The 21,095-nt window shown below is 34.8% G+C and overlaps 1 protein-coding gene across 2 annotated transcripts in view; it reads right to left on the reverse strand.

Annotated features, from left to right (window-relative positions):
• LOC121367773 (cyclin-dependent kinase 17-like) overlaps positions 1–21,095 on the reverse strand; it is an 89,468-nt gene that overhangs the window by 10,649 nt on the left and 57,724 nt on the right. For both annotated transcript variants that reach the window (XM_041492136.1, XM_041492135.1), the window contains 13 exons: positions 18,881–19,011; positions 17,133–17,255; positions 14,294–14,350; positions 13,370–13,484; positions 12,312–12,406; positions 10,481–10,543; positions 8,970–9,093; positions 8,522–8,582; positions 6,716–6,775; positions 5,847–6,050; positions 5,264–5,306; positions 2,920–3,010; positions 1,615–1,692 (listed from right to left, as the gene is read on the reverse strand). In XM_041492136.1, coding sequence (XP_041348070.1) covers positions 1,615–1,692; positions 2,920–3,010; positions 5,264–5,306; positions 5,847–6,050; positions 6,716–6,775; positions 8,522–8,582; positions 8,970–9,093; positions 10,481–10,543; positions 12,312–12,406; positions 13,370–13,484; positions 14,294–14,350; positions 17,133–17,255; positions 18,881–19,011 — 1,245 coding nt within the window. The remainder of the gene's footprint in view (positions 1–1,614; positions 1,693–2,919; positions 3,011–5,263; positions 5,307–5,846; positions 6,051–6,715; positions 6,776–8,521; positions 8,583–8,969; positions 9,094–10,480; positions 10,544–12,311; positions 12,407–13,369; positions 13,485–14,293; positions 14,351–17,132; positions 17,256–18,880; positions 19,012–21,095) is intronic.

A 21,095-nucleotide genomic window follows, 5' to 3' on the forward strand; every position in this document is an offset into this window, starting at 1 on the left:
CCCACACATCCATTTGCAGTCATTTTTAGATGCCTATGCAGTTCTGACTGCAATTGATCTACCGTATGTAGATTTTAAATTAAGTTAAATTTATAAAGAAATAATAGCATGAGCATTTTTTACATCTAAATTTACATTTAAAACAGCTGGGGTTGACCACGACCCCAACCTTTCCTCCATATACTCTGTGTATTACTGGTCAAATTAATTTTGGCCAAAATATTTAGATTTTTCCTAATAAAAATCACAATTGGCAAATATTTTGGCTATAGATATTTGTTTTATCCAGAGTGAGCCCTCTATAGTACTTATCTGATACAGCACTTATGTAGGGAAACCGATGGGGGCAGCAGACCATCATTCCAAAGTGGACCAAACATTTTTTAATTATTTTTTTGAAGGGTGTGTTTTAATAAACAAGAACAAACAAGAACAACAAACAGAACGCCACCTTATTGTTTGGTCCCTTCCCCCTCATCCCACCTGGTTTTCTATATGGATCCTTCAACACTAACTCTGAGCTGAACTCCTGCACAATAAAAAAAAAATTCTATGATTTTATTAACAGTGAAAATTTCACAAATCCAATTTTTTTTTCGGTTTTGGAGAGACTGCTCATTCAGCAGATGTGGTCACTGCCTAAAGGTCCTCTTTTTATATTACATAATGTGCACATGCTCATTTTGGTTTTGCGTCTTGTTTATTTTCTTTTTATTATTATTTTTTTTTAATTGATATTTAATTATTTAATTTTCAACACATTCAACTATTTAAATGTTATTTCTGATTTTTTTTCACTGGTAGGTTGCTTCATTCAGCAAGTCATTTTGTATAGTATTGGTAGATTCACTGAAATTATTGGTGTTTGTGAATACTTAGTCATATTCGAGACCCCATATTTGTGATATGTATCGTATTCTCCACTTAGTGTATTTGTTGCAGCTTTAGCTATAATCAACATCAAATATAAAAATAACCTTGGACATCAAGTACAGACATATTAGCAGTCTGGGTGTAGAAACGAAGGCCATGGGTAAAGTACTGCAAGCTCTTCATCAAAGAGTAAGGACAAAATCAGCTGTCGTCAGAGATACAATACTTCTATCTCACCATTTGACTTCGTCAAGGTGAGGCAAAAATGATAAATGACCCGGTTACTTTTGACAAAATTTTAACACGACAGTATCAGGACAGATATCAGAAAAACTGTTAGGAAAGAAAGAAATGTTTTATTTAACGACGTACTCAACATGTTTTATTTACTGTTATATGGCGTCATACATATGGATAAGGACCATACAGATATTGAGAGAGAAAACCCGCTGTCGCCACTTCATGGGCTACTCTTTTCGATTAACACCAAGGGATCTTTTATATGCACCATCCCACAGACAGGGTAGTACATACCACGGCCTTTGATATACCAGTCATGGTGCACTGGCTGAATGAGAAATAGCACAATGGGGCCACTAACGGGGATCGATCTCACACTGACCACGCAGCAAGCGAGCGCTGTACCAATGGGCTACGTCACACCCCAAATTGTAAGGATTTCTCAAAATAATGCTATCCTTATATACTCATAAGTTAGTAGATATTTTTGTGTCACATTACCTGTTGTTGCTAGAGTGGCCGACCTCATGCCTGGGTCACGGTGTAGTGAGATACCAGGAATGGTAAATATTGAGACAGCTGCAATAAGAGAAATACGTCTTTAACATCAGGTGAAACAAATATTTTAATCTTACAGAATCCATCATCATGCTTCTTTGGCTTTAAAAAAAATTCTATGATTAAATACAAATTTACGAAAACAAATTATTAGTTAAATTATTAACTGATTTGCAGGTACATGTATGACTTACTATCTGGCAACATATGAACGCTTGGACCGAGTGAGTTGAAAAACAAATGTTTTACTTATTAACAGGTATGACTTACTATCTGGCAACATGTGAACGCTTGGACCGAGTGAGTTGAAAAACAAATGTTTTACTTATTAACAGGTATGACTTACTATCTGGCAATATGTGAACGCTTGGACCGAGTGAGTTGAAAAACTAATGTTTTACTTATTAACAGGTATGACTTACTATCTGGCAACATGTGAACGTTTGGACAGTGAGTTGAAAAACTAATGTTTTACTTATTAACAGGTATAACTTACTATCTGGCAACATGTGAACGCTTGGACCGAGTTGAAAAACAAATGTTTTACTTATTAACAGGTATCACTTACTATCTGGCAACATGTGAACGCTTGGACCGAGTGAGTTGAAAAACAAATGTTTTACTTATTAACAGGTATGACTTACTATCTGGCAATATGTGAACGCTTGGACCGAATGAGTTGAAAAACGAATGTTTTACTTATTAACAGGTATGACTTACTATTTGGCAACATGTGAACGTTTGGACCGAGTGAGTTGAAAAACTAATGTTTTACTTATTAACAGGTATAACTTACTATCTGGCAACATGTGAACGCTTGGACCGAGTTGAAAAACAAATGTTTTACTTATTAACAGGTATCACTTACTATCTGGCAACATGTGAACGCTTGGACCGAGTGAGTTGAAAAACAAATGTTTTACTTATCAACAGGTATGACTTACTATCTGGCAACATGTGAACGTTTGGACCGAATGAGTTGAAAAACGAATGTTTTACTTATTAACAGGTATGACTTACCATCTGGCAACATGTGAACGCTTGGACCGAGTGAGTTGAAAAACAAATGTTTTACTTATTAACAGGTATGACTTACTATCTGGCAACATGTGAACGTTTGGACCGAGTGAGTTGAAAAACTAATGTTTTACTTATTAACAGGTATCACTTACTATCTGGCAACATGTGAACGCTTGGACCGAGTGAGTTGAAAAACGAATGTTTTACTTATTAACAGGTATGACTTACTATCTGGCAACATGTGAACGCTTGGACCGAGTGAGTTGAAAAACGAATGTTTTAGAGCACTGGCTGCTGATATTCGACATTTGCCTTCAAACTGAAAAAGAAATTGTAATAAATAATAAACATGTTATTTATAAGTGAAAAGCAGATTCAGACCAACTGTCAAATACAATTTTGATGTTAAGGAAAAGCAATCAGATAATTCGTCCTTACAAATCACAAACTAAAACGAAAATAATATTTGGAAAACCCCCCAACCCACCTTCACAATTGACAAATGGGTCTGTTTATTGTACAGTGATACCTGTCTACACTGGATAATACTGGAGATATAATATCACAAGTGACAAATGGGTCTGTTTGTTGTACAGTGATACCGGTATACGCTGGATCATACTGGAGATATAATATCACAAGTGACAAATGGGTCTGTTTGTTGTACAGTGATACCTGTCTACGCTGGATCATACTGGAGATATAATATCACAAGTGACAAATGGGTCTGTTTGTTGTACAGTGATACCTGTCTACACTGGATCATACTGGAGATATAATATCACAAGTGACAAATGGGTGTGTTTGTTGTACAGTGATACCTGTCTACGCTGGATCATACTGGAGATATAATATCACAATTGACAAATGGGTCTGTTTGTTGTACAGTGATACCGGTCTACGCTGGATCATACTGGAGATATAATATCACAAGTGACAAATGGGACTGTTTGTTGTACAGTGATACCTGTCTACACTGGATCATACTGGAGATATAATATCACAAGTGACAAATGGGTGTGTTTGTTGTACATTGATACCTGTCTACACTGGATCATACTGGAGATATAATATCACAATTGACAAATGGGTCTGTTTGTTGTACAGTGATACCTGTCTACACTGGATCTGTTTGTTGTACAGTGATACCTGTCTACACTGTATCATACTGGAGATATAATATTTATTCCATTTAGACAGGATCCAGTGTTTAGAGGGTCGCATTTTACAATTTTAAAAATTCAGGACCATGAAACTTGGCTTATTTCAACATGATTCCGGTTTGTTCAGGGTCTGGTTTAGACAGGTTTCACTGTACAAATGTTTCTAGTCATATTATATCTGTTAAAGCCGCACACCCTAGTTCCATCCAGCGAAAATAAATTATAATTTGGTTAATCTACAAACCTGTAACACACTTAGATCACGTTTTTATCAAATGGAGTGAAAAAGCAGGTTTTATATCGATAAATACCATGGGAATCCCTATGTCCCAATTGCTTGAAATAATTTTGAAAGTTAGTATTCTGATGTCACCGGTAGATGTCGCTCGAAGCATAACAATGCCTATGTCACGACAAATTTCACAGACTTGGGGTGCGTTCGTTTCACCTCTCCTGGACATGTTCCAACTGTTCTGTCCTGGTTGTATCCCCTCTCCAGATATCGTAAGACTTAGCAAAATTATTGGTTTTAAGGGTTTGTAACGTTTTGTATTGAGACACTTACTTGTCTGAACTTTATTGTTACTGAAAATGTTCACGAACTGTGAAGAAAAATCTCACAAATGAACAACAAATCGGATGTTGATTGCGCAAACCGTGCACGAGAAAACAAACCGAACCAAAATGATAACGGTCACGTGATATACCAACGTCTGTGACATTGAAATGGAAATATCCCCTCTAAAAATAGATTGGACCTCGCTTGCTTAACGTTTTTTTCTCGACAACACGTCTTGTGAAAAAATGCAAAAAATGCACTTCGTGGTTTTACAAACATCAGGATTACCAAAAAGCACTTCAGGTGCATGGAAATGTGTATTCTAAATAATAAAATGTAAGTAAAGTGCAATTTTATTTGTGAAAAATGGGGTTTAATAGTGAAAAACAACGCCGTAATGGTTAACAAATAAACGTAACTAGGGTGTGTCCCTTTAAGACTTTATTTTATTTAATGGTTACAAAAAGAGGTTAATAAAACAAACCTAACATACACCAGGGATAAAAATTAAATTACATACATTAGAAATTCAGTTAATACAGATTTATACTCTGAATATACAGAGATTTATCCAGGCATTCTGAACATTCGCAATTTCTATGCTGAAAATTCTCAATATATATATATATATATATATATATATATATTTAATTATGTATGTTCTATAAAGTAATTTAGTAGTGCTGTACTGTATCATAAAACATATCACAAGTATGATTTACTTGCACTAATTCTCCAAATTCCATCAAACAAGGGACCCTGGCAAAAAAAACATCCTGGATTAATCCCTGATATAACAATCTCATTTCTTCACCTGTTATATAAAGAAAAGAAATTTTCTTGCACCTACCTTTAAAAATTTGGCAAGTAAATCCAGTCCATCTGGATCTAGTCTGAAATAATAATTCACAGTACATCAGTATATTACTTGCACAGTATTTTTCAATGTCATAAAGTACACTGTCATAATGCCACATAACATTACATTGTTAAAAAATTCTACATGTAGCAATGTTAAGATCAATTCAACACTATAAAATAAATAACTGAAACATAAAATGTTCAAATGGTAATCATCTACAAATGTGAACATACTGGGTTAGTGGAAGAGAGGGAATTAAAACATTAACAAGAAACCTAGTAAAGGCTTGTGAAATGCTCTTTTTTCCAAAACAATTTCTTTTCCAGTTATTATTTTATATACAAATGTTTTTGCATAAATGAAATCAAGCCAATTTTTATATATGTGCACCATCTGTCTACTTTAAATTACAAATTTAAGAAACACACAAACCCAAAGACATCAGAAACATCACTGGGTAGATTATTTCCACTTTGTTGCAATGATACACTGTTACCATTAAAATAAATTTTGTCTGGAAAGGAAAGGAATATTTGTTAAACAACATCTCAGCAGACTATAAATGACTTACCTAGGAGCTATATTGAAGAGTGATTCAGGTTCCATGTGTGAGAAGTTGAAAGCGATGAAGTCCTCGTTTTGTGTTATTCCCGGGAATGTGTCCTCGGTGGGAGTCCCCAGTGTTTTGAATATCAACTGAAGTTCATCCTCAACCGTCGAGCCTGGAAACAGCGGCCTGCCGCATGCCATTTCATAAAATATACAACCCACTCCCCTGAAACAAAACACAAACACATTAAAAACAAGACATATTTTCAAAAACCTCAAACACATTTTACATTCTACACAATTAAAAGTCCAAACTATATTATAAACAACTATGAAATTTTACAATTTCAGTCTGGACAAAATTTGGGGGAAATCTATTGGTAATTAAAGGTAGGAGAGTAATTTATCTTAGTTGTTAACAATGTGGTTCAGAATTTAGTTTTGTCCGAATATTCCACTTTTCTTCAAATTTGATTGTTCTGTTAATTATTGTCAAAATATAATTATTTATGTGATGACACATTTTCAGACTTATTTTGGAATCCAGTCAACATTAGTTCTGGACTTTTTGTCTTTTGATTTATATATGTACTGTCTGGCAAATAACACTATCAAATTGATAATAGTATCTTTTAAAAAAACCTTTTACATGCTTAACCAACCAGTGTAATTGTATGACTACTTAAGAACAGATTTTAAACATTATGCAGGTATTTAAAAAGTAGTGTATTATATCCCCATTCTCTGTAAAAATAGTTTTTGATCTGATCAGACAGCCCAAGTAGCTAAATTGTATGCCCAGGTCAGTTTGTTGAATTGTTACTGGATAAGACAATGTAATGGAAGGAATAACTGAATACTGAAGAAGAGGTAACAGGTTTAACACCTCACCACATATCGATATGTGTAGAGTATTCTGTTGAGCCTAATAACACATCTGGAGGTCTGTACCTGAAGGAAAATGAAAAACAAACTTACATTCATTTACAACAGTTACTATATATGATTTGCTAACATAAATACAATCTTAAAACAAGGATTAACAGATATCATGTTCAAAACAGTGTGCAGAATAACCATTAAAAAAATAAAATCCACGAAAATAGATACATGTATTTTAATCAGAACCAAATTAAAAAAATAACTGTTATTGTCCGAACCAAATTGTTAACAACTACGAAAAATTACTCTCCTACCTTTAATTGCCGTTAGATTTCCTCCAAAGTTTGTTCAGACACAAATCTTGAAAAAACCATTACAATGACACAGATTCCACATACCAGATGATAACCATGTCACCTGTATCGACTTCGCTGAGAGCGCATAGGGGAAAAAGCATGTCATTTTGTATCAGCTGCCATTTTGACTTTTTATGGAATATTCTTCAAGAGGGGTGAAAGGATAGGACTTAATCTAACAATGTCATAACATGTTGTGATATAAAAGCAAACGTGATGACGTCATATTTTTTTATTTTTTATTATTATTATTTTAATGATACCACTAGAGATCATCGATTTCACAGTAATTGTGTCACATACTTTGGAGGCTTTCACCCCTCTTGAAGAGTATTCCATAAACAAGCAACATGGCAGACGGCAGAAAACTGCATGTATTTTTCCCTATGCAATCTCAGCAAACACAATATCGGCGACATCGTTGCAGTCTCATGTGGAATCTGTATATTTGTAGTGGGTTTTTTGCGATTTGTGTTTGGACAAACTTTGGAGGAATCTAATGGCAATTAAAGGTAGGAGAGTAATTTTTTGTAGTTGTTAACAATTTGGTTCGGACAATAGGCTGTGTATATTGCAGATATGATAAAAAAAACAAATTTAAACTTGTTTTACTATGAAAGGTTGCTTGGACCATTCTTATAAAAAATAAAGGACAATACACTTTTGTTAAAAAGTGAAAATGACAGAAAACTAAGAAAAGTGACTTCAAATTTAGAAGGTGCTAAAAAGACTTTAAAAATTAATCACAAGTCAAAACTATCAATGTTAAAGAACAAACAAGAAGTGGGTAAACATATTCCACTAAAGATAAAAAGCACAATCCAGTGCCGGAGTACAAGCTGGTTTGAAGGAAGAATTTTTTATTTATTTAACAATGTACTCAACACATTTTGTTTATAGTTATATGGTATTGGATATGTTTAAGGACCATAAAGATAATCGAAAAGGAAATTCGCTGCCACCACCACCCTATGGGCTACTCTTTTCAATAAGTGGCAAGGGTCTTTTAAATGCACTAACCAATAGACAGGATAGTACATACCACGGGCCTTCTATAAACCAGCTGTACAGCACCGGTTTGGACAAAAAATATCCCAATGGGCATAAAGACTGGGATCGATCCTACTTTACACCTGAGTTAATTATGTCCCACTCCCTCGGTTAATATGAATGCATTTGCTGAGATGTCTGGTTAATGTATGACAAGAGATGTTTCGTTGTCTGTAAGTTGGTCCATCAGTTAATGGTATTAAAATGGAATCAGTCAACACCACTTCACGTAATTTGTTAAATATTATATTGGAAAAACAGGATCAAGAAATAACTTAAGCAATGATGACAGAAAAATGCAGTGGTGCTCAATCTTCTGCACATCCCAGGTTGGCGTTATATAAAAATACTTAACCTGCTGCCAACTTACAAGATTTAACAAACATAAACAGATTATTATGATACATACCATAATGTTACTACTTCATTTGAATATGTTTTGGTGGGTATTGATTTAGCTCTGGCTAAACCTGTGAAGAAACAAAATCATTCTTAAAAACGAGCATATTAGATATTAGATAGATTTCCATATACATGTATGCAGAGAATATGACACAATTTCAGTTTACATTTAATTTATAATGTGTTCTTAACATTCCAATAATTCATAAATGAATACAAAAGTACTAATGAAAAAGCAAAATGCCTTGCAGTGTCAAAGAATCATGAACTCTCATGTACATTTTATGTATGTTTTAAATACAGTATATAAATGAATGTTTTAATATATAAATGACCTGCCATATATATATGTATGTATGTATGTATATATGTATGTATGTATGTATGTATGTATATATGTATGACCTTTGCTGTTCTAAAGTATATCAAGCAGTGTGATAAAAATGTTTCCTCACCAAAATCTGCTAGTTTGAGTTCTCCCCTCTCGTTTATAAGAAGGTTTTGTGGTTTCAGGTCCCGATGTAGAACCCGTCGTGCATGGCAGTAGGCCAGGCCCCTAAGTAATTGGTACAAAAATATCTGAAAGAAAACCAGTACATAAAAATTAGTGTCAGTCCAAGAAATACTGGGGGGGGGGGGAGAGAGAGAGAGAGAGAGAGAGAGAGAGAGAGAGAGAGAGAGAGAGAGAGAGAGAGAGAGAGAGAGAGAGAGACAGAGACAGAGACTCAACAAATAGTGATACCAGCAATCATAAAATATAAAAATAATATCACAAAATTGTGACAGTAAACAAATTGTGTAAAGTATATATAGTAAGTAAAAACGGCTTTATTAATTAGCATCTTTATCATTATGCATACCATTTACTTAAATGGATTTTGTAATGCATTAATGTATTGAACAGCTGTCATTATTCCACAGTAACTGTCGACAGCCATTGGTTATTTTAATATTAATCAATAACTAAATTTCCATTATATTCATTACAATTTAAAGCCATCCCACTGTTTCAGCCGTAGCGTTTTACGTTTGTTCATTTCTCGATGAACGTAAAAATAACATTGTATCCAATGACATCACTTTGTATTGGTACTTTGTCTTCTGCGTGGTTAAAGAACCCAAAAATCATTAAAAAGTAAAATATGAACTTTCAATTAATTTTGTTTGTTTGTTAATACTTCAATGCACGTAACTATAGGATATTAAATAAACTTCCATTTCTTATCATGTTTATGTCCAGAGTGAAATAATTTTCAATTGTCACAAGCTTTAGCAAGTGCCAATGAAAATTATTTTACAAAGACATAAACATGATACGAAATGGTAGTTAGTTTAATATCCTATTTATTACTCATAATCGATATTAATTTATCACTCAACTTGTTTAGTTTGTTGTAATGTGCCAATCAACGTTATTGTGTGACGTCAAAGTGTTATGTCACACTTGATGTTCTAGTACCAAGATATTTTTAACCATATGGATAATAAAAGATATAACAGACCATCCTTAATTTAACCATTTTGACAATTGTATTTTGCAACAAATACTGTACATCAAGGAACGTTAGCGAGCATAAAAAGTTAGCAAATTTAACAAGGTAATATGCTAAATTAAAAGAGACATAAAACAGACTATTCTGAAAAACTGTTGATTTGTCGATGATCAACTGTACATTCAACAATGGTTGCATGCTATTGATTAAAGTACAAGCATAGCAAACAACAATAGTTAGTTAGCATGAACATCATTACCAGTTTCTACTAAATTTAAGTTTCCCATAAGCTGCATAATGTCAAAATGTATCAGAAGTATTCTTTCAGATTTGTTTTTCATTATTTGATATGCCAACCTCGCCGAAATGTTATGTCGCTAATATGTCACTTATTTGTATTTTGCTAAATTTCAAAATTGTTAATATTTTATAATTTGCAGTAACATGCATATTTCGTAAGAATCTGAACCTACTTTTACATTGTTCATGCTCATAATATTTCCACAGTCATCCATATACTGCTTGAGATCCTTTTCCTTAAAAGAAAAACAGCAATCAATTCATTCATTGGTGTATTACAGCACAAAACCCCAAATGTTGAATACTTGCAATTGGCAAGACTTCTGAAATCTGGAGTTATCATATAGCACTTTGTGAAATCTTTGAAAATATATATCAGTAAAAATAGAGATTATACAAGTTATTGTGTTGTACTGATTTTACGAAACCAGTGTCAGGATGCGTGTATTGCCCGAGTAAGAGCGAGGGTAATACATGACTCCAAACACGAGTTTCGTAAAATCAGTACTATTCACACACTAGTGTAATTATTACAGTATAATATCCCGGGAGAAATGTTTTTCCCGCGGGAGACTTGATCAAATACCGGGAATCTCCCGCAGAATCCGGGAGGGTTGACAGGTCTGGTGTAATAATTTCTTTATTATCCACAAAATTATTTTTTATGAATAACAAAGACCATGTCAAAAATATTTTAAATGTAACTACAAGACGATGACGAAATGACATTATTTTAGTAAGCGAGTACAACATTTCACATGAACAGATATACATATAAGACTGGGTTAGCCATAGCTTCCCAAAATTACATCATTCATTGGTGGTGTGAATCGTTATGACATACGTGTGTCATACTGGTTATATTTCCCTGTATATCTCAAACTATGTGGATATTATGTAATTAGTGAAGATACCACCTTTATTATTAGAAAATGTGTTATTGTCACATACAACACCTGAAGATCAATATGCAAAGCTGCTTATGTTACTCTTTTCATATTTTCACCACTGTTCCATTTAAAAAAAAAAAATAATAATATTTTTCAACTCAGAAAATCACAAGAAAAAACATATATGACACAAAACCAATAATGAACAGAATTTTTTTAAAATGACAAAACTTATAAATAATAAATAGAAAATTTGATGCTGTAAGTCAAGTATGATTGATACCTCATCTCACAAAAACTGCCATTTCATATGACATTCATCACGCTTGCAGTCTTAACTCAATGAGATAAATCATAATTGACAGAAAACATGAAAATCTTTTAGTTACACAGAGATAACATGTCTGTCACGGATATCTGAGCGGATAAATACATTTAACGTTTCTCTTATTTTATTCTATGTACACACAAATGTATGTGAATATAAATCATACAACAACTTATCATTATTAGTTTGTAAAATTAAGTTTAAAAAAAAGTTTGACATTTATATATTCAAACTGGGACTTTTTGATTTTTTAACTGGGATAAAGTAAAAACTTATTTTTGGTTGTGACTCACAAAATACACTGAATTAGAATTTCAAAGCCTGGCAAGACATACATAATTAATAAGTAACAACAGTCATTGACAATATTAACTTAAAAACAAAATAATAACATACCATGTGAAATGAATAATGCACTTATATACATATATTACAGACAACCGGCCTCAGTGGTATCGTGGTTAAGCCATCGGACTACAGGCTGGTAGGTACAGAGTTCGCATCCCGGTACCAACTCCAACCTAGAGCGAGTTCCTAAAGGCTCAATGGTTAGCTGTAAGGCCACTACGCCCTCTTCTCTCTCACTAACCACTCACCAACTAACAATCAACCCACTGTCCTGGACAGACAACACAGATAGTTGAGAAGTGTGTACCATGGACAGCATGCTTGAACCTTAATTGGATATAAGCATGAAAATAAGTTGAAATGAAATGAATTACAGACAGCTGTAATTGCTTCAATGACCAGGAAGTAAATGACCAAGTAAATAGCGCTGCTGCTTACCAGATACTCAAATACCAGTGTCAGAGACTTGACTGTGTGAATGATGTCATGCAATGTGACCACATTGGCATGTTTGAGATCTCGTAACAAGGAAACTGGAAACAAAGAAAACAGCTTTAATTAAAATAAGTGATGAGATGCATGATGACATCATGTAATAAGACAAATTATGTGATCATTAGTGTTGGACTGCCTTCTAGTATTTTTGCTCATGTACATGTATCATTCTCTGCATGCTCCAGCCTTAATTTCGTTCAAGGCTACCACAATCTTACCAGCACCTCCCACCCCCATCCATGTGAATAATTGTGGACCAGCACTTAATTTGTCCATTTAGTTACTAATGGGCTAACAGCTCCTTCTCTATTGCTGTACATGGTGCACTATCTTCATGCTTCAGTATTTTGATTCATTTCAAGACTACAATTGTATATCCACATTCAGCCCACCTCCCCAGTATGATTTGATCTAGAACTACATGTACCCTTATTTGTCACTTTAGTTAGTAGGGAACTAATGGTCCCTTCTGGAAATAATACATATGGAGCAGCCTTTTCGTGCTTCGGTGGTTTGATTACTTTCAAGACTACGATGTTATCCACACCTATCACATTCACCCACCTCCCTACCTACTATGATTTCTATGGAAGTCCCCCCCCCCCCCCGACCCCAATTATTGTCCATTCAGATACTAGGGAACTAATAGTACCTTCTGGAAATACTGTATCCGAAGTACCCTCTTTGTGTGTCAGTATGATGATTCCTTTCAAGACTACAATATTAATAACCTCTCACATTCACCCACCTCCCTACCTAATTAAAAAAAAATTCTGGAAGGCCCCCCCCCCCACCCCCATAAATTGTCCATTCAGTTAGTAGGGAACTAATGGTATCTTCTTCTTGAAATGCTGTTATATTCATGTTTGAGTATTTTGATTCCTTTCAAGACTACAATGTAACACCTCTTACCTTCAGCCCTCGATGCACTCCGTTAATTTTATTTTGGAACAACCCTTATTTGTCCATTTTATTGCTAGAGAGGTAAGAATACAGCATACCTTCTCGAATTGCTGTACAAGGAGCACCCTCTTCGTGTTCCAGTCTGATTTCCTTCAAGGCCACAATATTATCAGTTAGACGACTTTTCCCTTTAAAAACGGTTGCGTAGGTACCCTGCAAAGAAAAGAACATACATATAACTTATAATACTAACATGTGTTGTAATAACCAAAGAAGAGGAAAATAAAAGCAGGATTTTTGTTTTCCTTTGACCAAAATAAATAAATAAAATTTCAAGCCCTGCAGTTGCCCATGGCAATCGGCAATGACATGGAGGTTTTAGTTCTCCACGGCACTTTTTTGCCTTGGACTATTTAGGGTTTTTTTCAATAGCATGGTTTTTTTTGGCCGTGGACATTTTCTTAATTGCAGGGGTTGAATTTGCACATCAACTACCAGTATGTACCCTTGCCGTGGCAACTTTATGAAGAAGCAAGTATTTGAAAATTAACACAGTGACAGAGCTTCAATATGTTTTTTTAAATATACACATAATAAAACTTACTCCCACACGTTGGAAAAATAAACAAAATCAAAGTTAATATGATGAAACCTGTTCAGCTGAGCATCTCTAAAAAACAACCTTACCACTATCCCAAATAAGATAATTAAATTAGACAATCTATTCCAGTCATTGAAATTCAGATTATTTTGCAATGGCAATTTAGTACAGATAATAAACTAAATAACTGACAATTGAAAAAAGTGCCATTGCAGATCAATTTTGCTAAAGTTTTTTGTGACACATTGCTGATTGCCATCACAAATTTTAAAGGCTGCTATTTCAACACATTAAATATTTCTAAATATACTTGAGACTACCGCTTTAAGCGTATAATAAAGTCCATTATAATCAAATGCATGTAATGGAGAGAAATGACTATCTAAAGTAAAACATAAATATTAACTACTGTCATACTTACTTCTCCTAACTTGTCTAACTTGGTGTAGGATTCAATTTTTCCAAAACCTATCTCAGACTGAAAGAGAAAATACAATATGTAAACTTATGCTCAATCAACATACATTTGTGTACATGTATGTATAAAGGGAATGTGTGTAGGTAGGTGGTTTTTTTTAAAACATAATTTGTTTATCTGAGAATTTTTAAATCTAGACACATTGTGCCCTTTTCAAAGTGTTAGATATCAAAGTAGGTTCGCAAAAGGATATTGTTCATCTACTGTAGAACAATCTGGATATATTAGAACATGTTTATTCATTACGGAATAATTTGATCATATTAAAACATGTCTACTTATTACTAAATAGTCTGATCTGATCAGAACTTGCTCATCCATTACTGCGCAGTCTGTATAAAAATTAATCATCGGCTATTGGATGTCAAACATTTGGTCATTCTGACTCATAGTCATCAGAGAAAACCTGCTACATTTGTTTCTAAGGCAGCAAGGGATCTTTTATATGCACTTTCTCACAGACAGGAAAACACATACCACAGGTCCATGGCCTTTGCCGAGTTGTGGTGCACTGGTTGGAATGAGAAAAAAACCCATTCAGCTGAATGGATTCACCGAGGTGGTTCGATCCTGCGATGCAAGCACCTTAAGCGAGCACTCAACCAACTGAGCTAAATCCCGCCAGTCCGTATAAGAACATGTTCATCCACTGTGGAACAGTCTAGTCTTAATAAATGTACATCCATTGCAGAACATTCTGATCTTTACAGAACAATTTTTTCATATTAGAACATGTTTATATCCATTACTGAACAGGCTGGTTGAATTAGAACATGATCTTCTACTACAGATCAGTCTAATCATATAAGAACATTGATCATCCATTACTAGTCTGGTCATATTAAAATATGTTCATCCATAACAGACCATCTGGTCATATTAAAACATGTTTATCCATTATAGAACAGCCTGATCATATTAAAACATGTTCATCCATTATAGAACAGTCTGGTCATATTAAAATATGTTCATCCATTGCAAACTGTCTGGTCATATTAAAATATGTTCATCCATGACAGACCATCTGGTCATATTAAAACGTGTTTATCCATTATAGAACAGTCTGATCATATTAAAACATGTTCATCCATTACAGAGCAGTCTGGTCTTATTAAAACATGTTCATCCATTATAAAACAGTCTGATCATATTAAAACATGTTCATCCAGCTAAGAACTGTCTGATCATATTAAAACATGTTCATCCATTACAGAACTGTTTGATCATATTAAAACAGGTTCATTCATTACAGAATTGTCTGGTCTTATTAAAACATGTTCATCCATTATAGAACAGTCTGATCATATTAAAACATGTTCATCCATTACAGAACAGTCTGGTCTCATTAAAATATGTTCATCCATTACATAACAGTCTGGTCATATTAAAATATGTTTATCCATGACAGACCGTCTGGTCTTATTAAAACATGTTCATCCATTATAAAACAGTCTGATCATATTAAAACATGTTCATCCAGTATAGAACTGTCTGATCATATTAAAACATGTTCATTCATTACAGAACTGTTTGATCATATTAAAACAGGTTCATCCATTACAGAATTGTCTGATCTTATTAAAACATGTTCATCAATTACAGAACAGTCTGGTCTCATTAAAACATGTTCATCCATTACAGAACAGTCTGGTCATATTAAAACATATTTATCCATTTCAGAACAGTCTATGGGTGCAACGATATGGTCAAAACCGTATTGCGATATATTGCAACATAAGAAACCATATGGGTTGGGTTTTTTAATGAAAGCAGAAGGCATAAACATTTTAATGATCTTTACTAGTTTCAGCTGTCAGGCTAAATGTTTTAGGCCATATTTTTCTCCAAGAAAATCAGCATATCTACTACTTCAGGATTGAGTATGGCCCTCTGTGCTGGTACAATGTCCCCAGCTGTACTGAATACACAACATGTATTAGCATAATGTTCTTCTTGGTCATTTTTAGTTTTTAACACAATACTAGTCTACTAGAACACCAGTGTGACGGTGTCAAACTATTTAAAAATTGTCACATTCGGAAATGCTCACTACCTGGCTTTTCTGTTGCTGCTCGCTTGACACAGAAATGTACGTATTAAGTCGCAATGTTTTGGCAGATCGACCGAACCAGAGGTCATTGGCCGAGGTGTTTTGAATGATCGGCCAAAGTATTCCGAGTTCAAGGAAAAACAGCGAAGTGCGATTTTCATTTGTTGGTTTATTTCTTTGAAGATGATGGCCGTAGCCGTATTCGAACATAAATGAACAATGAATAATAATGTGTAAGTAACAAATTTGTAATTATCGTTAACTGGTTATTTTTAATGGACTTTTAACATATTTTGTTTAGAAGTTAGAACCAAGTATAACCGACTTAGATCACTTCGTATGACAACAAGTAAGCCGACTACGCTTGACGTGATTGTTACATTTCCTGTCATCACCAATTAATAAAATTATGAGGTTTTTGCTTGTTTGTCTGTTTGCCTATTTCAAGTCAAATAAGATACAAGGCAAAAATAGCATGTAAAAATCGTGATACGTAAAACTGTACTGCAGTTCATATCGAGTTGATCAATTATTACGGTATGCTGGTATACCGGTTTATCATTGCAGCACTAGAACAGTCTGTTCATATTAAAACATTTTCATCCATTTCAGAACTGTTTGGTCATATTAAAACATGTTCATCTATTTCAGGACTGTTTGGTCATATTAAAACATGTTCATCCATTTCAGAATAGTTTGGTTACATTAGAATATTCCTGAATTTCAACTCACCAGAGATTTTCTTCTTGATCTCCTTGACATTGATCCATCTGGACTCAGTGTTAAATTCTGTCTTGCCAAGAAGTTCTCGGGAAGACGAATGTCTGCTGGTAATGACAATCGTTTTGTTACTTCCTGAAAATGTAATAAAACCAATCATGTTTTAAACCAGTGAGATAATTTTTAAAAACCTGCAAAATAGGGGGGTGGGGGGAAAACCCACCCTGATAATAAATGGTGTGACAAGTCTTAACAATTTTCCTGATTTTATGACTTGACAGTTGGATAATATTGGTTATTAGCCCAACAATGTCTAGTTTTTATCTTTTATTAGACTATGGATGCAGTTCCTTTTTGTTTTTTCTACGAATAACACTTACACTTTTCCTTTTCATACAACTACGCACAAAAATCTTCAAAACTGACCTCGGAAATTATATTGGTTGTCAACAAGGATTTCTCAAACTAATTTCTGCAATTATCAGGTTATTTCTGCATTTCTAACAACATATTTCACCCACTGGACACACCTTTTTGAAACAAATGAAACTTGACCATCAACTAAAACTCACACAACTTGGTGCCTCAGTGTAAGGCTCCTCCTCCGACATGCTGCTATCGCCTTGCGTACATACACGTATAATGACAAACGCTCGTCTCTCGACACAAATGCGCATGTCTGTGCACAGCGTCGCAAAAGTTAATCTCGTTTGACGTCAACTGTGAATATTTTTTCACGCGTTCTCAAACTAATAAAACAAGATGACGGTGATCATCTCTGCCGAGGCAGTACAATCAAACATGTTGTTTACCCCAAGTACAGGCCGTGATCAAAACACCAGGGCCTTCTGCATTCACACCGTATTAACTTAATTAAAGATAATAATCAAAATGTAGTGTTAGCTCGTACCACCACCCACCCCCACCCACCCAAAAAAAAGACCATGCATTGACATAATCACATGAAATTACATTTTCAAACACTGTAAACCTGATAACAATGCATTATAATAGACGGGTGGGAATTGATTAACTGTGAAAAAAAAAAAATCTAGAGGAGTCCCGGAAATTCTTGAAATCCAAGGTTAAAATCGGTGCCATCTGACACATTTGGGACGAAAGGACAATTAAAATGTGATGAAATGGAATGTTCCATGAGAGGAAAACCACGGATCCGAGAATTTCCACCCCTGAATAGAATATGATGAAAGTTTAAAGTTTGATTTTTGTTTAACGACATCACTAAAGCACATTTATTTATTAATCATCGGCTACTGGATGTCAAACATTTGGTCATTCTGACATATAGTCTCAGAGAGGAAACCTGCTACATTTTTCCATTAGTAGCAAGGGATCTTTTATATGCACCATTTCAAAGACAGGATAGCACATACCATGGCCTTTGATATACCAGTCGTACACTGGCTGGAACGAGAAATAGCCTAATGGGCCTACCGACGGGGATCGATCCAAGAGAGCACTTTACCACGGGGCTACGTCCCGCCCCATGCATTTTCAAGTCCAGTAGATGGTAATGGGTTTGAAATCTTTTTAAATTGGGCAGTGCACTTAATCATCTACTTGGACAGCAGTTTTCCCAACTAAGTTTTTATTTTATAAAAGTAATCAAAATGTATTCATTAATTTCCAAGATTTTAGGGTACATCATTTTACCCTCCATACCCTTTAGTAGAAACTGTGTACAAGTAAAGATTGGGAACTGCAACTTCCTTTTTATTAACAAAACAAGATAAGCTTACCTCGCTGAACCTACGCTGTTTGTTCCTCATTCTCACGGAGCCGAGTGAAATAATGTCCTCCTTCTCATCAGACGTCACTGACAATTCACTCTCGCCATCAGATCCTATTCTTGGATTTTCATGCACAATTCCTGCAAGGTCAAAATACACATTATCAGCAACAGTTACATCATTAAACTACACATACCAGGTAGGTGCTGCTGGATCATAATGGCAGGCTGGAAAATATTTGTTCTTTCATGGTCTTCCACAGACAATGCTGCAGAACAAAGCATTGAAGGATCTATGTTAGAGAAGCAGTGACCCAATATAGTACAACCTGGCCTGTAATAACGAGTCACCTTCTTTAAAAGACCACAGATTGGCCTTCCCTGGGATGTCTGCTAAATACTAATCCTTGCCATATAGGGGTGTCAGGGGGGTGGGGGGTGATCTGGCTCCTGATCTCGCCCCTGACATTAGAGTGATTTTTAGTTTCTCTTAACATGCATGTCAGGGGTGGGGAAAAGCCCTTTTTTCCCGGTCTGGGACCGATTCTCGATCTCTGAGACCGAAATTATTTTTTAAAAACGCGCATTTGCCGGTCCCACTTTTGTCATTCTTGTCGGTCCGAAGCACCTGTCCATTTCTATTACTGGAACAAATTCCTATCGGTCAAGCGGACCGGCCAGCCCAGACATCGGTATCTCGTGCATGATTTAAAATAATAAATAAATAGTGGTCAATAGTGGTCTGGTGTTTCAGACGTTTGTGATTTTAAAGTCTGCCTAAGTATATCGCCAGTCACTAAAGTCGGACCTACAGTAGTGTCAATCGACTGCCACTAGGCTAGACATTTGTCAAAGTCGCTGAGTCGGTCAAGAGATTACACAGACATTAACGATAGCACCATTCTTGGTTTAGAGAGCCATCAATGTATTACACTCCAATTAAAACAAAGGTCCCAGAATTTGCAACTGGTTACAATCAACATCTGTCAACACCTGGGTACGGAGCTCTGTCGGGTCAAGTGTCCTAGTCCGAAGCAAGAGGCTTTTGTGCAATACAAACTGCTTAAAATAGCATAAAATAAAATGAAATAATCTATAAATGTATTTATTGTTGACTGTTCAATGTAGTGTATCCAATAATTATAAAGGATTTTAAAATTAACAAAAGGTTTCCACCTTTTTTTTAACAAGTGGGAGTAAGCAGAACAGCTACATGTACTGTTATCTCAAGAGCCAGTAGAGGTCAGATTTCATCCAATCAGTGATGACGTTATTACTCTCTTTGTCTAAACATGTGCTAGCTCAGGCTGTCAAACGCTTCAACGCTTTTATTAATTTTCAAGATACAGTACTGAATACTCGTACTTTTTATACTTATATGGGAATTAAAATTCGTAACTTTTATTCCTTTTTTATATTATTTATTCTATTATGTAAAATATATACAATTTGTGGGGGTTTTCACTGATCATGTGTGATTTTTTTTTTCATGTTAATTGTTTTGCTTTCATGATTCAAGATAAAACTATACAAATATCACTATGATTTTTTTAAAAACTATTTGGTAAATATTCTTCTTCTTTTTTTTTTAATTCCCCCCCCCCCCGTTGTGCCGACATCAAGTGGGACCGATTGACAATTTTATTTTTCACCACCCCTGATGCATGTACATGTGAAGTTATAAATATTACTACAAAATGGTTGTCAGGGCTTTAGATCTCAATAATTTGGACACTACTGGAGGGTTTTTTTTTCGGTTCTGAACACAGCGAGGTCTTTTTAATGCGGTAATGTTTTTAATAGATGCTGAAGAGTTGTGGATATTCAGAAAAGCATTTCATGTTATTTCAATCTAATTACAGCCTAATATTTCAGGTTTTTTTTTTTTTAGATGCAATGTTTTGAGCAGGTTTGTACTGAATTTAGGCGTAATTATGTTTGGCATATGTGTTTTGAGCACAACTTTTATCACCTCGACTTTGATAAAATCTAAAGCCCGGGTTAAATAATCTAAGTTAGGGGAGTAATGAATCCTCTCTTATTTGTTTATGTCAAGTTCTGAAACACAGGGTTGACTCATTGTGCAAGGGCTAGGTGTTTACATTAATTGGCAGCCTAATGGTTACTATCTGATCTGTGGTAACTGCCAATAACCTCATGGGGTCATGACAACTGCAGGCTGCCGGCTCTATTAGGCACCATGTGCCAGATAAATGAGCACCGAC

The sequence above is a fragment of the Gigantopelta aegis genome, chromosome 3 (assembly GCF_016097555.1).
Source record: "Gigantopelta aegis isolate Gae_Host chromosome 3, Gae_host_genome, whole genome shotgun sequence".
In the NCBI taxonomy this organism is placed as follows: Eukaryota; Metazoa; Mollusca; class Gastropoda; order Neomphalida; family Peltospiridae; genus Gigantopelta; species Gigantopelta aegis.